We start from the raw sequence: 15,188 nt of genomic DNA, 5'->3' as shown, positions 1-15,188 counted from the left end.
AAAAAAGGAAGACACAAAACAATCAACAACATCTTCAAAAGGAATAAAATTTGCAAGGAAAGAAGAAAATAACAACTCTCTTCCTGGATATCCTCAGCAGCAGAGGAAATAACTGCAGACAACCCAACTAACTAATTTCCAAAGGAAGAAATTTTGGACTGAAGATGGTTTTGTGAAAAGTGCAGCTGACAACTGCAGTGAAAAATGAAGAGCTAGTTTTGAGCCCTGGGAGATGAGAGAATAGCCATCTTGTTCAAACAATATTTGGCATGTTTAAAAGTTTGCATACTTCCTTTTCTAATCAAATTCAAAAATTACTTAATAAGTTCTTTTTAGTAGTTTTTAGCAGGGCAGCTACAGTACATAAACAGAAAGCAGATGTAATGGAATGTGTGAATGGCTTTGGGGAATGAGGGAAGTGATGCTTATGCCACCCACAAAGACCTTGCTTTGTTGATTCATAACATTGGCAGCTACTCTTGCCTTGTTAAAAGACTGGTAGTTGTTAATGGGATTGGAAGTGGGATTTCCACATGCTCATGCTCAACTTTCTTTATCTATTTCAGCTGACACTTTTCCTTGGGTCTCCTTCATTATTTGTTTCCTTCTTATCTACTCTCTGAAGGGATCAACAAAGATTCCTGGCCTGTTGTCCTGCCTGCTTATCTATCTGCTTTATCTTTAGTTATGACTACTTCATTTTCGTCTCACTTATTATACAGGAAGGTGCCTTCTGAGGAACTAGGGGTCTGGTCGGGTCTTAAATGGCCATGGAGGGAGGAGCATGCCCCCAATTAAAAAAGCCAGTAGAAACTGAGCAGACCTCAGCCACCTCACTGTTCATTGTACACATTGTTAATGAAGCATGTTTAATTGCATCTGTAGCAGAAAACGTGTTAAGAAAAGAGAAAACAGTGTTATAAAAATGGAATAATTGAACTTTAATTGCTTTAGCTGTGAGATAGAAATGAGACAAAGACAATGTGACATCCCTAAAACTTTGCATGAACAGAGGAGTATCAGGATAAGATAATTTTTGAAAGTAACCTAATGCCTATTTTGGATTAGTAGAAGAGGTGGGTTTCAGAAGGTTCTGATCAGTTCTGGAGAACCGGTAGTGGAAATTTTGAGTAGTTCGGAGAACCAGTAGTAAAAATTCTGACTGGCCCACCCCATCTATTCTCTGCCTCCCAGCTGATCAGGAGGAATTGGGGATTTTGCAATAACCTTCCCCTGGAGTGGGGTGGGAATGGATATTTTATGGTATCCTTCCCATGCCACGCCCACCAAGCCACACCCACAGAACTGGTAGTAAAAAAATTTGAAACCCACCACTGATTAGTAGAGCAATGTTATTGTTAGTTTGGAGTACTCCATGATTAGTTTAATATTTTCCTGCATTGGGTCAAAGAGGTATGTGGCTCTTGATTTCTACAAGTATAGTAAACAGAGTTTATCTCCTAAAGGTTTGACAACAACTGGTCTAAGCAATGCACAAACATTTAGTTTTATGCAATTATAATCTTGCATGCTCACTGTGCAGAGACAAATAATTTATAATAATGAAGAAAAAGGATTCACTTATAACCCCATGCTTTGCACTGCATACAAAATTCATTTTCAACAAAATAGTTTATCTGTTTCTTCTACTTTCACATCCCCTGGGGATTTAAAGATAGGAAGTAATTGAAAACTAAATGAATAACTCAACAGCTGAAGTGCTGAAAAATTAAAGGATATACAGATGCTTTCAGGTCTAAAATTGTCATGCTCCTGCTTCTGATATGTCTGGATAAAACAGGAGGTAGATTTTCCAGAAATTGCCAACCTCATAAGTGGTAACACTGTGAAATGAATTCCTATCTTGCTAGAGCTTTCTACTCTAAGGACTCCTCAATCTGGCTCAGACTCTGATCTAAGGGTCTAAGATAGCGAACTAAATTAGACCACCTAGTCCTCTGGAAACTACAGTCAGAAAGTTGCAGGCTGCAGAAATGCTAGGTTGGCTTAATCAGCTATATATTCTATCAGACAGCAGCTGAGCTTTTGGGCATTTTGATTCCTGCTTGTTGCCAAATGTTTCTAAAGATATGACTTCAGCCAGGTCAGGTTATCCATGAAAGGTAGCAAACACAGTTCTTTTTCTCTTCTAGCTTTTAGCTCAAACACAGGTGGGCTTTTCACAATTTAGGTAGTAAAAGGCCCATTACTTTTCAAAATAGCAGCTATCCCGGCCCATTTGCATCAAATACCGATACCAATTTTCTTATTGTGAAGCCAAGTGGGCAGACTACCACATATCAGACAAATAAGCACCAAGAAACTGGTGGATAGCACAGATCACTAAATTGTTTTCTGCAGCTTAATTTTTTTTTTTACCTTGATCATTGAAATTCTTTGTTTTTTCGAGTCCATTAGCACTCTAGAAAAAGCTGCTTGGGTATTGTACATATCTCCAGATATTCTGCAATAATAAACACCTAGGAGACGGTCTTAAATCAGGTCAGTTTCTTCATCTAAACCCATATATTTTTTCTGACTAAAAAAATATGAGAATGTAGGAGCTGAAGGGTGTGAGGCAGACGTATTTTATATTTTCTGTTCTTCATTTAGTTTAGAATGGCAACACTATGTATTAAAGCTAAAATGTTTTATATCTAAGCAACAACTCTCCCACATAGTCCCTAACATCCTACAAGACAAATTGCCCTTGGCTTCCAAGGATACTTAGCCAGCTAGCTAGATGGTTACAAGACAAAGATGGTTTGAAAATCCTAACCATCGAAATGTTTTAACTGTTAGAAAGGTCTAATATTTCCATTTTTACTTCAGTAAAGATAAAGCCTCTACTAAGGATAAATTTAAAAAAAACTTCTCTCTAAAAGAATTAGATGATCGATGTTTAATATTTTTATTATTGATTTAATATTGATTTAATTTTGCTCTTCTATATGTTCTTGATAGGTTAATTTATAAACATATTAAAACTCTAAAATGCAGAATAAAATAGTATACAGGCATAGTATAAATAATTTTTGAATGTAACCAGAATTGTAATTTTAACTGTCCCTTCAAAATTCAAACACATAACACAAGGAGTGGGCCAGTAGTGGGTTTCAATTTAGTTTGCTACCGGGTCACTCATGGGTGCGTGTGCAATCATGCGCACGTGTGAAGATCCTGCGCATGTGCAGAAGCGTCCAGGCAGGTGGGCAGAGCCTCCTGCCACCGCTACCAATTTGCCCAATCTGGGGCGAATTGGTAGCAACCTACCACTGGAGTGGGCAATGTAGACCTGGGAGCACAATCTATGAAACTAGATGCTTCAAAGGAGCATCTAGCTTTGACATAGTTTTGATCAACTTTGAAAAGCTCACTGAAGAGAAGAAACTTTCTCAATTCCAAAACACCAAAAATGATTAAGTCATTTCAGCCAAGCAGCTTTCATGCTGTTGCATGAGCCATTTTTTTCCTTGAAGAAGGCGGCTGAATGACGCAAGTTGCTCCTGCCTTGTTGCTTCCAATTGAATTGTCAAGATAGAGCAAGTTGCTGCAATTCTGTGGAGTAACTGCAGAATATGTTCATTTCACACAAGCCTACCACAAAAGAGCTCTTGAACTTGCTCGTTACAGCTATTTAACAATTTTGGTTTCAAAGTTTGGGATCCAACTGTTGAGAAATGAATTCCGCTTTGATTTTGACAGCACACATTTAAAAAAAACTGTGAAGGTTTTGTTTATGCTTTCAGTACATACACAGAGTTTCTATTATCTGAACTCCAAAAGGATGGATTGATAGTCACATCCAGTTCCACTTTATCCAGTGGACCACTCAAAATAATAATGATCATAAAGGATAAATAGGTCCCAATATTTGTCCCCACTCTGTGTATTACACCCAAAGAGGAATATCCTATGCTGTCAGTGGGGGCCAAGTTAAGAATATGTGATACCATGCTTCAAAAAGGATTCAAAACGACCTTCATATGTCAACTGGAACAGCTGATCTATGAAATCAACCTGTTTAAGAATTGCTTTATGGAGGACAGATAAATATTTTTCTACATTTTGCATACTAATGGGCAGTATAGAAATGCTTGAATAAACCAGGAATTTTTTTTCAGACATTGGTAGATTAAATACAATCTTCTTAAAGAAAAGTTATCACACTGGTACATTTTAAATCATTTTCATAACTGTGTTTGTGTGTAATTGCTATTTAAATCATTAGTAATCTAATGCCAGTTGCAAGTTAAATTTCACTGTGGTTGTAAAATTAATGTTACTCTAGTGATCAGACCTTACCTACAAGTTTTCTAGGTTTTAATTCAATATGTCCCAGCAGGGATAGGAGGATACGTTGAATTAAAGCCAAGAACTATCAATTGAAACACACATATCTGGCTGTATGGAAATTAAATTGTAAAGTACAAATTGAATGGAAACAAAATAATTCATAAGCAATATGTTATGCTACCATGTGGAAATAGAAAATATCCAGAATATTATCAATTTAATGCAAGATATAGGTCCAGGATACAGTCTGTTTAGACAAACAAGGGATACAGATTTTTAATATAAAGCATAAATACTTACCTTTTGATGTATGGAAGTGGTCTTATTTGGAGCCACATTACAATCTTAGTGTGCAATAAAGTAGTACTTGTGGTTCCTTTGTAGAATATTTTTTAATGAAAGGTAATAAATGGTAAGAATTGGGTCTCAGGCATGCATATTAATGCCTGTCTTATATTAAGTTTTTGTCCTGTTCTTAATCATTTCTTTAATTAAGTCGCACCAACAAGTAAATTGCAACCCTCATCTCCAAAAGCTATATATCTCTACTCTGCCCCTAGCTCTCCATCAACAAATTCTCCAATTAAAATGGTAGTAGGAAGAGCTAGCTATTAGTATACATAGTCATTAAAAATGTGACTCATGAGGAACTGTCTTGGCAGTTTACGATCTCCCACAAGTCTGTTTTCAGAAGGGGTCTGTTACATAATAGTTTTCTGCAATTTATTTGCCTTTTTTTGACAAGATATGCTTCCATTTGGCTTTACTATCAGGGTAGGTCAGGTTAATGTATCCTTAGCAACCATTTCTCCAGTAGTTTTGTATCCCATTCAGTTTATCAGTCTGTAAAATATGAATCTTGGTCAAATCATATTTTTTCCCAAGTGTTTTTAAACAAAGAAGCTGTCTCAAGCATTAAATCTAGTTTCCTGAAGTTTATGCCACAAGAAATGCAGCATCCTTTCATTCTTTACTCACTGCACAATCTGATGTATTTTCTACTGGTCAACTGCTGTATGGTTCTACTGGGCTGGATGCATCACGTGCTGGCCATGCCCATGCCCAGTTTAGCGAAAGGGGAAAAAGTCCCGATACGTCACATGACACTGCCGTGGCGATGCAAGTTGACACCCCTGTTCTACTGGATTCAGAGAAGCTGTTACATTATCTTGTGGTTTCTATTGGAATATGGTTTGAAAAAAGTGAAGAAATGCTTTGGGAGAGACCCCATGCCTGGAAAATACAATAATTGGCAATGAGTTTCAGCCTTATCCTACTTGTCCTTTCTTCAGGCTTTTTAATTTTATTTTATTTTTAATATTATCCGCATTTTCTGCTATTGCGTGAATAGCTTTTTAATTGCTTTTCTTACTGCTCTGATGTTTTTAGCATCTTCTGTTTTATTGGCTTGTTTAGTATGTCTCTCTATTTATGTGACTATTTATTATTGTACATTGCTTTTAAAATTGCTGTTACGCAGCAATTATCAAATGTTGTAAATGTAATTTTAAAAAAAAGGAATGAAATGAGCTGATGAATGCAGAAAGTTCTAATATAGCATCCTTTCTTGGAAGGGAGATTGCTGAAAAAATTGGGTGGCATAGGCTATGGCTATTTCTTGTAACTCTTAACATCTTGAAGAATGGTGGATTAGCCTAAATATTTTGATTTATTCATTAGAAAGATGTAATGAGTCAACTAATGGTCATGTCCATGTTCCTTTTAAATTTTACTGCCTTTTACATTTCTAAGGAATATGTAGTGCCTAAGTTTCTTCAACGGAACCATAATGTAGTAATTAGCATGCTTAAAGCTGTGACTGGTTACAGATACATTCAACTATGGAGGCAGTCAAGAGTCTTCTATAACAAGTGCATTTCAGATTAGAAAACATGTATCTAGCTTTTTAAAAACATTCTTTCTCCCTATCTTGTTATGAAATTTTAGTATTATTCTTTACGAAAGCCGTTTTTATTTTAAACACATGCATATTCATTTTACATTTTCTAAGTGAAATTGTTTTGTGTCCTCAATAAAATACAATAGTGCCTTTTCTCTTTTCCTCATATTTATATCGAGGTTTTTTGTCAGGCAGTTCAATTTCTGTCCAAATATCCTATGGCAGGAAAAAATGCTACAGATAAATGTTAAGCTGGTTGTCTGTGAATCAACTGTATCCTCTCTCCTTCTCATATTTATTATTAGTTATAACCTATTTATAACCTAGAAGCTTATGGCAGCTTATATGGGAATAAAAATAACTCTGTAAGACAGAGTAACTGGTTCCAAATGATCAACGGAATTTCCATGGCTGAGGCTCACCTTCTACCAAAATATTCCCGTTCAATACCTTAAGCACAATATCTTAATATCTTCCTTTCTTCCATAAAGAGGAAGGGGTTTCTCATTTAGAATTTTAAAACATTCTAAACAGCAATATTTCCCTCACTACAAAACTAATATACTTGGAATAATAAACTAATTTCATTTGTATGATTCTTAAACATGTACATTTTTAAAAAATAGGTTTTCCCCCCAAAAAAATAGGTTGGAAATTTAAAGCAAATCCCAAGTATACAATTAAGATAATTTATGGTTAGGGTGTAGGATCTGATTTATTTACTTCAAATCTATTCTATTTCATACATAGCTATGCATGATGTAACTTCCATCTGACCAAGAGTGCTGAATGAAAAACAAGGCTGCATTGTTAAGGTAACATTTTTGGAGCCTGGAAACAGAAAGAAGTGACTTCTCAAAATGATGATCGATTGAATAAATGTATTAAATGATAACAGCCTAGTTGCAATAAACAAAAAGGGCAGAAAATGATGTTTGGAAATGCACTGGGTTTGCTACATTTCTTAAAAGTAATCACTTTGAATTTCAGTCTGAAGTTTTTGGATTTTATTCCAAAAAGCTAATTTAGGGTGACATCGGAATAGTACCTTTCAACAATTCATGAAAGCAGCTGCATCTTTTCCTGGGATCATATGGTAACAGTCTCTTGCCTTTCCCACTAAAATCTTACTTCTCAAAAGAATCATGAGTACATGAAAGCCTCTAAAATGAGAAATGCAGTACATTCCTATTTCAATAGTAGCATGACATCAAAGCCAGGAAAGCAATGGCTTGATAGAACATTTCTTTATATGTTTATTGCTCTTGGAAATATATTGATCAATACTTTCTTAAGCCTTGCAGAAGAAGTGATGGTTATTATTTGTTAATCCTTCCTGGCAGATTTAGTCCAAGAAGTTGAAAATTATGCAAATATATTTCTCTTCATGAAATATTAAAGGCCAATAATTGCAGGTTTACTTTAGGCTGAATTAAATAGACATTTTATATACAACGTCCATAATTTCCAAAACAAAGTTTTGTGTGTGTGTTTGTATGTACTATACGTATATATGTATACCCACATACATATTTGTTTGAAGTTGTAGACATTAACAATGTAGAAATTAACCAAGTATGACGAATGTAACAAAACAATATTATTTTTCAAGCATTTAGCTGAATTTTAAAATAAGCAGAGCAGAACAGAACAGAAGAAACTGGTACCATCAGAAGGAAATTATCTATCCAAATTGTTTTTGTCCTTTTTAAAAGAACTTGGCATCATCTGTCAGACTTCTCATCTTTTCAGAACCAATAAAATGCACTTCAGATTGGACAGGAAAATAGAGGACAAGCGCACCATAGCTTTGATACGTATCCCAGATTAAATTGTATTTTTTATTGCTGCAGTAAAAGTAGAATTGTCCATCAAGGTCCCATGCCTAATACTAATGGTAAAGTTATATCCAGAGATTGATTGATTGATTGATTGACTGATTATTTATTTATTATATTTATATACCGCTCTTCTCCCGAAGAATTCAGGACGGGGAACAGCCAAGATCAAATACATAAATATAAAAATTAAAAACAATTTAAAACCAGATTAAATACTTTGGCCCATAATTAAAAACATCCCATTAAAATCCAATTTAAAATTTAAAACTGTTACAAATTAGGCTAGCCCAGCTTGCTGGAATAACAAAGTCTTCAGGGCACGTCGGAAGGTGCGCAAGTCCGGGATCCTCTGTACCTCCGGGGGCAGCTCATTCCAGAGGGCAGGAGCCCCACTGAGAAGGCTCTCCCCCAGGGGGGTCACCAGTCAACATTGTCTGACCGATGGCACCCCGAGGAGCCCCGCCCTATGGGAGCGTACTGGCCGGTGGGAGGCTGTCGGTAGCAGAAGGCAGTCCCGTAAGATTATTACTGCTGTGAATTATTATATTACATTTTATATGTTATTGTATTTTAAAGCAGTGGTCCCCAAACTTTTTGGCATCAGGGACTGGTTTCATGGAAGACAATTTTCCTACAGACTGGGGAAGGGGATGGTTTTGGTTTCACTAGCTTGCCTGCCACTCATCTCTAGCTGTGTAGCCAGTTCCTAACAGTCCATGGACCGGTACTAGCCTGAGTCCTGGGGGTTGGGGACCCCTGTTCTAAAGTACCTTTTAGAATGTATATCACCCTTTTAAGGAAGCTTTTACAGGAAATAACAAAATGTAATACAACACTGTAAATCACATAAAATTAAAAATAGAAGAAAACATTAATATGAGCATAGCACGGATTAGAATAACAACAAATAAAATACTTAATCTTATTGATGTGTACTGGCCATATTATAAGGGCAGAATTAAAAGAAACCTACTTGTGTTCAAGAGAAGAATGTTGTTGTTCCTTTTCCCCCCCAAATATACCTTTATATTTCCAAAAAAATTCTATGAGAGCAATATTATGTCTCACCCCAAAGTTGTGGCTCCAGAGATTGGAAGGTGTATATCAGTATTTACTGCTGTCCTCTTCTTCCATAAAAACACTAATCACATAACAGGCATAAACAAAGCCAATCAACTGTGAGAGAGAAAAGAAATGGAAAAAGTGTTACTTCATTCTATAAATGTTCAAATGTATGTGCCAAACTACATCTAGTTCAGAAATGTAGTACAGGTATATATACAAACTAGGTAGAAACATAGAAAACTGATGGCAGAAAAAGACCCAGTGGTCCATTGAGTCTGCCCTTTGAGTTTTTTGGAACTGTAGAAACTTTCAAGAGGTACAATCAGCTTTATTCAATTTTGGTTACAAATTCATGATAATGCAAAGAAAATTCCAGTGAAATTAAGATTTGGGGATCAGAATAGTTGAAACAACTTTTTCACAATATGAATCCATTCAGAATATATAATTGCATTGTAAGTTCTCTTTATAGATGCTACCACTTATAGAATTTTGATGGGTTAGACCTTTTCTATAGCTATATTCCAATTATGCAACTCCATCCTACAGTGATGAACTACTGAGCTATTGCAGCTGGCAGCGACACAGTGAATCCACAGCCAGCTTCATCAAACGGGAATGCCTGAAAATGCATTTGGCAACAGTGTTTGTAGTTCAGTTGAAGTCCCTTGCTGTGAAAGCAGAGACAGTTAAGAAACAAGGAAAATGGCACTCCAGCCGTACTCTGGAGAGGAAAACAAGTCTTTTTGGTGCTGAGAGAATGGGTGCCTCTTCTCTTCCCTTCATTCATGCAGGAAGAATGGCTCCTTTCCTGCTAGGTCTCTGATCCTATGGAATGATCCTATGAGATGAGAGAATTGAGAGCATAAGACCTGTGCCCCTCTTCTCTCCCATGTCAAGTGAAGTAGTGGGGAGTAAGGGGGAAGAAAGATCTCTTTGTCTGTGGGTGATAGGAAAAGCAGGACATGGAGCAAAATGTCTTGTTTGGTTCTAGAATGACCACTCTGTGGGATCAGAGAGTTGGAAGGAAAACTGTTGTCTCCCCAAATTCTTTTGCCTTCCATGGGTGCTTGGAGTGGGGGTCTGGAAGAGAAGGGAAGTAGATCCTCCTGGTTGCAAAAATAATCTCTTGGCCCCAAAGAGATCTTCTACCACAGATTCCTTTCACCAGAAGAGGTGAAGCTAACTTATTTTTTAAAAACCAAAAGTACTAAATCAAATTCAGAGCTAGAGAGAAATAATCTCCCAAAAAGCAATGTGGCACTCATACAATGTATATCTTAAACTTGATCCAGAATTGGCAGTCAGCCTTCTACTGTTTCACATGGCCTCAGATTAAATTCCAACTGTCCCACTTGCCATACAAAAAAACCCTCCTCTGCTTCACTGCTGAAGCATAGCAGAGGTTGGTAATGTGATCAACATTTAAGCTTGCATAATTTTCAGTCAGTTCCCACAATTGATAGTAGTTCTTTGGTCTACCATGTAGATATCTGAGATAATCTTTAAATATGGCCAAGGTCAACATTGATTTAGGTTTTAAATAACTGGTCTTGTATGTCCAATATAACTTCTTCAAATATGAATAAAACATATATCATGAAATTATATTAAATCAAACATATTTTTAAAAAAAGAAGACAAAAGAAATCATTTTAAAAGGTTAAATTGGTAGATGGAATTGTTGCCCATATCTGGGGCAATTTTAATAAAGAAAACTTATCAATAATTAGATGAATGACTGAAAATACTCTTCCTATTCAATAGCAAATGTAAAACTGAAAATGGAGTGATCTTTAAATATATATTAATGGACTACTATAGTAGCTTTTAATAGCAAGGGAATTATTACAGTATTTTCTTTGATTGATTGATGGTCATTATAATAAAATATTTATTTCAACAAATTACTTTGGCTAGCTATCTTGATTAACCCAATTGTTATTTAATTAATATGTCTACAGTCACAAAAGCTAACTAATAGTTAGGTTAATAATTAATCTGCAATGGGACCATTGCTTTGCATTGCTTGGCTTTCCAATATCTTAATGCAAATAGCATTTGTTGGCAACTTGCCTAGACTCAAGTTAACTTTTATTAATTGATAAGAAAGCAAAACTTGGTGTGCCCAATTACCATTGCATAATTTTTCGTATCAACCACATAGATCAAGAATGGAATTCTGTGGTCCTCCAGACACGGCTGAAACACTGCTCCTAATATTTCTCGCTGACTTGGTCCCCTATTTTGGAGTTAAACATTAAAGTCTTTGTATATCACACTGTCCTATGTATTTTTCTATGCATTCCAGATAGTGCACTCCGAATACATGCTTCCTATTGAAGCTGATCATTAATAAAATGTTGGTTTAGAGGTAGAGCCTTGAAAATAGGGAAGTAGGGAAAGTGAATAATTGAGAGAAATGTTCAATCCTTTAGGTTTACTTTGTTTGAAAGCATGCACATGTAAATAGATAAATAGGTACTTTTTGGTCCCACTTTGTGGGAAGAAACAGCATTCTGTGCATCTCATTCATGCTTGCCACATGACCACGGAAAGGGTCTTCAGACCACAATGGCTTCCTCAGTTAAGAGAGGTAGATGAGCACTGCTCCCTAGAGTCAGATATGACTGGACAGGGGAAACCTTTACCTTTACCTTTTAATTAAGAGATATGTTAAATCTTTTAGATTTCCTTTCAAATATTCTATGTTCCCAGTATGAAATGGCTGGAAATTGGGTTCCAAAATTCTGTCATCACATGGTACAGGATGATGGGCTCTGACAAACGCAAAAAAAAGTAATTCAGATGTTGCAGGTGATCATATCTGAAATACAGTGTGCATTAGTCATCTAAGTTTTCTTCCTATAATTTTCAAACTGGGAGCAAGAACTTATTTCGTCTTTGCTTGAGTAAGCTGAATTTATCTGCTTCTCAAATAAAGTGTTTTGGAATTTATAGAGCGCATTGCAAATCCCTAGAGGAAAGCTCTCTCCCTGAAGATCCATATAGATTCCCTTTTATTAATAGTGATATCTAAATGTTGAATTTCTGTATTCTGCAGATCAGAAAAAAATCCTTGGGCTATTTTAAGACTCAATAAACTACACAGTATTTTATTTTATGGAGAATTTGCTATAACTGCAGGGAAGCTTTGCATGATTTTTAAAAATGTAGCATGGAGATATATGGTTTAATTTGAGAATAAGATTAATACCGAAAGGTGAATATTGATTGTTCTATAAATGAGACACCATGTCTTATCTAAACAGGCAACTTCTCTGAAAGTTGAAAGACCGTGAGTTCAAGTTGTGCATTAGCCATGGAAGCCAACTGGCTGACCATGGGCCATTTACTCTCTGTCACCTCACAGGGTTGTTGTTGGGAGGAAAATAGGAGGAGGAATATGTTTTGGATGTTTGCTACCTTGAACAAAAAAATAAATTTAATTGCTTTTATAATAATAAATTGTATTATAATATTTTATTTTATAAAAGTATAATAAATAAATTAATATTTATTTATTATAAATAAATAAAAATAAAAGTGGCATTTCTTTTCCCATGTCTCTTACATATACCTTAGCAGTGAATTCAAAATTATTTGGCTCATGTTTTCACAATTTAAGTAAGATTGATTATAAGTGCATTTATTATTTTTCTTGTAAAATTTTGCTTGTATAAAAATACCTAGTAAGTCAAATTCTGCACCTTTGTTGTGTTTATTTGCTGTTTATTTCTGTAAACACCTTTAGTCCCACCTTCCACAGCAATTTTTTTTCAAACATACAATTATGTAATGAAACATGACAACTAAATAAAACTTAATATGTGTTTTCTAAATATGTGTTTTTATTAAGCAGAATATAAAATCATATAAAGAGTAAGGATAGGAATTGAAATATAAATAATCCAACAAATGGAAATTAGCAAATTGGGTCATTGATTTGATGACAGAACTGTCAATTCCTGTATCATTCCTTCTTTGCAAAAAGTTTTATATGAATACATTCCATGAATTTTGTTTTTCAGAATAACTCTGGTGATAGCACTTCCCTTTCCAGGTTGCTGAGCTGCTATATTACACATTTGAGGAGACAGCAAGGTTGGAAGGGGAGGGGGGGAAGCAGCCGTGTGAAGGGTTTTAAGCTGGAAGCAGGATCTACCAGAATAGATGAATATGGTTCCTTTCCTTAGTGTTTCTGCTAAAACAACTGTATTATATGTTCATTCCATTGCCACTATATTAAGTTTTTGAAATGCAATAAACTGCAAAGGTTCACAAGAACCAGTAGTAAAATTGGTGGGAAGCCCTGCCCTGGATGTCGTCATCAGGTATCTGTGCATGCGCAGAAGCAAGGCGTGTGCGTGAGCAAAGCCAGCGTGTGCGCGCGATCCCATTGCGAACTGGTAGTAAAGGTAAGTAGAACCCACCCCTGCTGGAAGGAGACTAGGAGCTTGGCAGGCACCAAAGGATGCATCAGTGGATACATGTGCAAATACTGCCTCTACCTCTACAATTTATTTCTGTATAAAATTATATAATTTTGCTGATGCTTTCAAAGAAGCACCATTCTTATTTTGACCAAAATAACTTTGCTACATGCTCTAGAGTTTACACTTAGACTGACCTCCTCAAGGATGGGATAAAGATTCTAAAACAACTATTTATTTATTTATTCTACAGTATATTAGTATATATCAATATATTAACATAAATCAGGAGGGAGAATCAAAACCAGATACTTTCAGAAACTGCATTGAATAGCATGCTATGATATTACTTTTCTTTTCTATTTTTTAAAAATCATCTGCATAGTGTTATTTTTTCTGAAAGAGAACAACATAATGGATATGCAATCTATGCAAATAGGTGAGGATTGGTAAGATAAATATATGTGTGACAAAATATGTGATAGCATATTTAGAAGTTTATAATTTCCATAGTATGCACAACATACTACAAATGCCAAAAGGAATAAGACACCAAATAAATTATTTAAAGCAGACTATACATGGTTGACATTTTAGTTGCCTGACAGATTTAACTTCTATTATAGCCATGAAACCACATGATTTTAGAAATAGTTTTTCAAGAAACAAAGGAATGGCTATATAACCTTAATAGTTTGTTTTAATTGAGTGTATTATTTTACAATCTCAATTTTTTAAAAAAATGTTTAATTGTCCTTTTGATTTTAAAGAGCTGATAGAATTCTTTACTATTTCAACTAACATTAATTTACAAGCAATCCATAATGGGCTGTAGACAATAAATGCTCAGTTAACTTCAATAATACCTGTTGCTAAATTCTACTTTTCAGGAAAACATTTCAGAGGATTTGGCAAAGGAAACCTCAGCAGTATCAAGCAATTCTCTCAAGAAATGTTCTTTGATCTAATGAACTGTAGTATTTCTCTCTGCTTTTCCCAAGCTGATTTTATTACCCACCTCACCCCACCTTTGGAAAATCTTCAAGAAATGGGGTTTTCAAGAAATGTGAGCAAATCAAAATGCTTCTGAAGCAGGCTTAGGACCAGATAAATATCTGTTTAGCCCTGAAAGTCACTGAAAATTCAGTGCATCATTTTAGACAGTTCCTAACAGATGCAGGGACACAGTGGCTCAGTGCCTAAGATGCGGAGCTTGTCAATAGAAAGGTCGGCAGTTCAGCGGTTCGAATCCCTAGTGTCACGTAACAGAATGAGTTCCCGTTACTTGTCCCAGCTTCTGCCAACCTAGCAGTTCGAAAGCATGTAAAAAATGCAAGTAGAAAAATAGGGACCACCTGTGGTGGGAAGGTAACAGCGTTCCATGCACCTCTGGCATAGAGTCATGCCGGCCACATGACCATGGAGACATCTTTGGACAGCGCTGGCTCTTCGGCTTTGAAATGGAGATGAGCATCGCCCACTAGAGTCAGGAACAACTAGCACATATGTGCAAGGGAAACCTTTACCTTTACGTTTAATAGATGCCTTAGGTATAAAACTGTACAGAAAGTTTCACTTTTAACATTTCATCAACAAAAAAAGTTTTAACCTAAGTTACTGGAAGGCTTTTTTCCCTGCTATGTTAGATATTTT

The 15,188-nt window shown here is 35.7% G+C and overlaps 1 protein-coding gene across 2 annotated transcripts in view; it reads right to left on the bottom strand.

Moving 5' to 3' along the window:
* The window catches only part of NKAIN3 (sodium/potassium transporting ATPase interacting 3), a 133,926-nt gene that overhangs the window by 1,630 nt on the left and 117,108 nt on the right, over positions 1-15,188 (bottom strand). For both annotated transcript variants that reach the window (XM_034429844.3, XM_087890615.1), the window contains one exon: positions 9,106-9,213. In XM_034429844.3, the coding sequence (XP_034285735.2) occupies positions 9,142-9,213 (72 nt within the window). In that variant the 3' untranslated portion in view covers positions 9,106-9,141. The remainder of the gene's footprint in view (positions 1-9,105; positions 9,214-15,188) is intronic.

Source organism: Pantherophis guttatus, chromosome 3, assembly GCF_059756535.1.
Source record: "Pantherophis guttatus breed Tessera chromosome 3, ASM5975653v1, whole genome shotgun sequence".
Classification (NCBI taxonomy): Eukaryota; Metazoa; Chordata; class Lepidosauria; order Squamata; family Colubridae; genus Pantherophis; species Pantherophis guttatus.
This window is presented reverse-complemented; position numbering and strand designations above follow the sequence as displayed.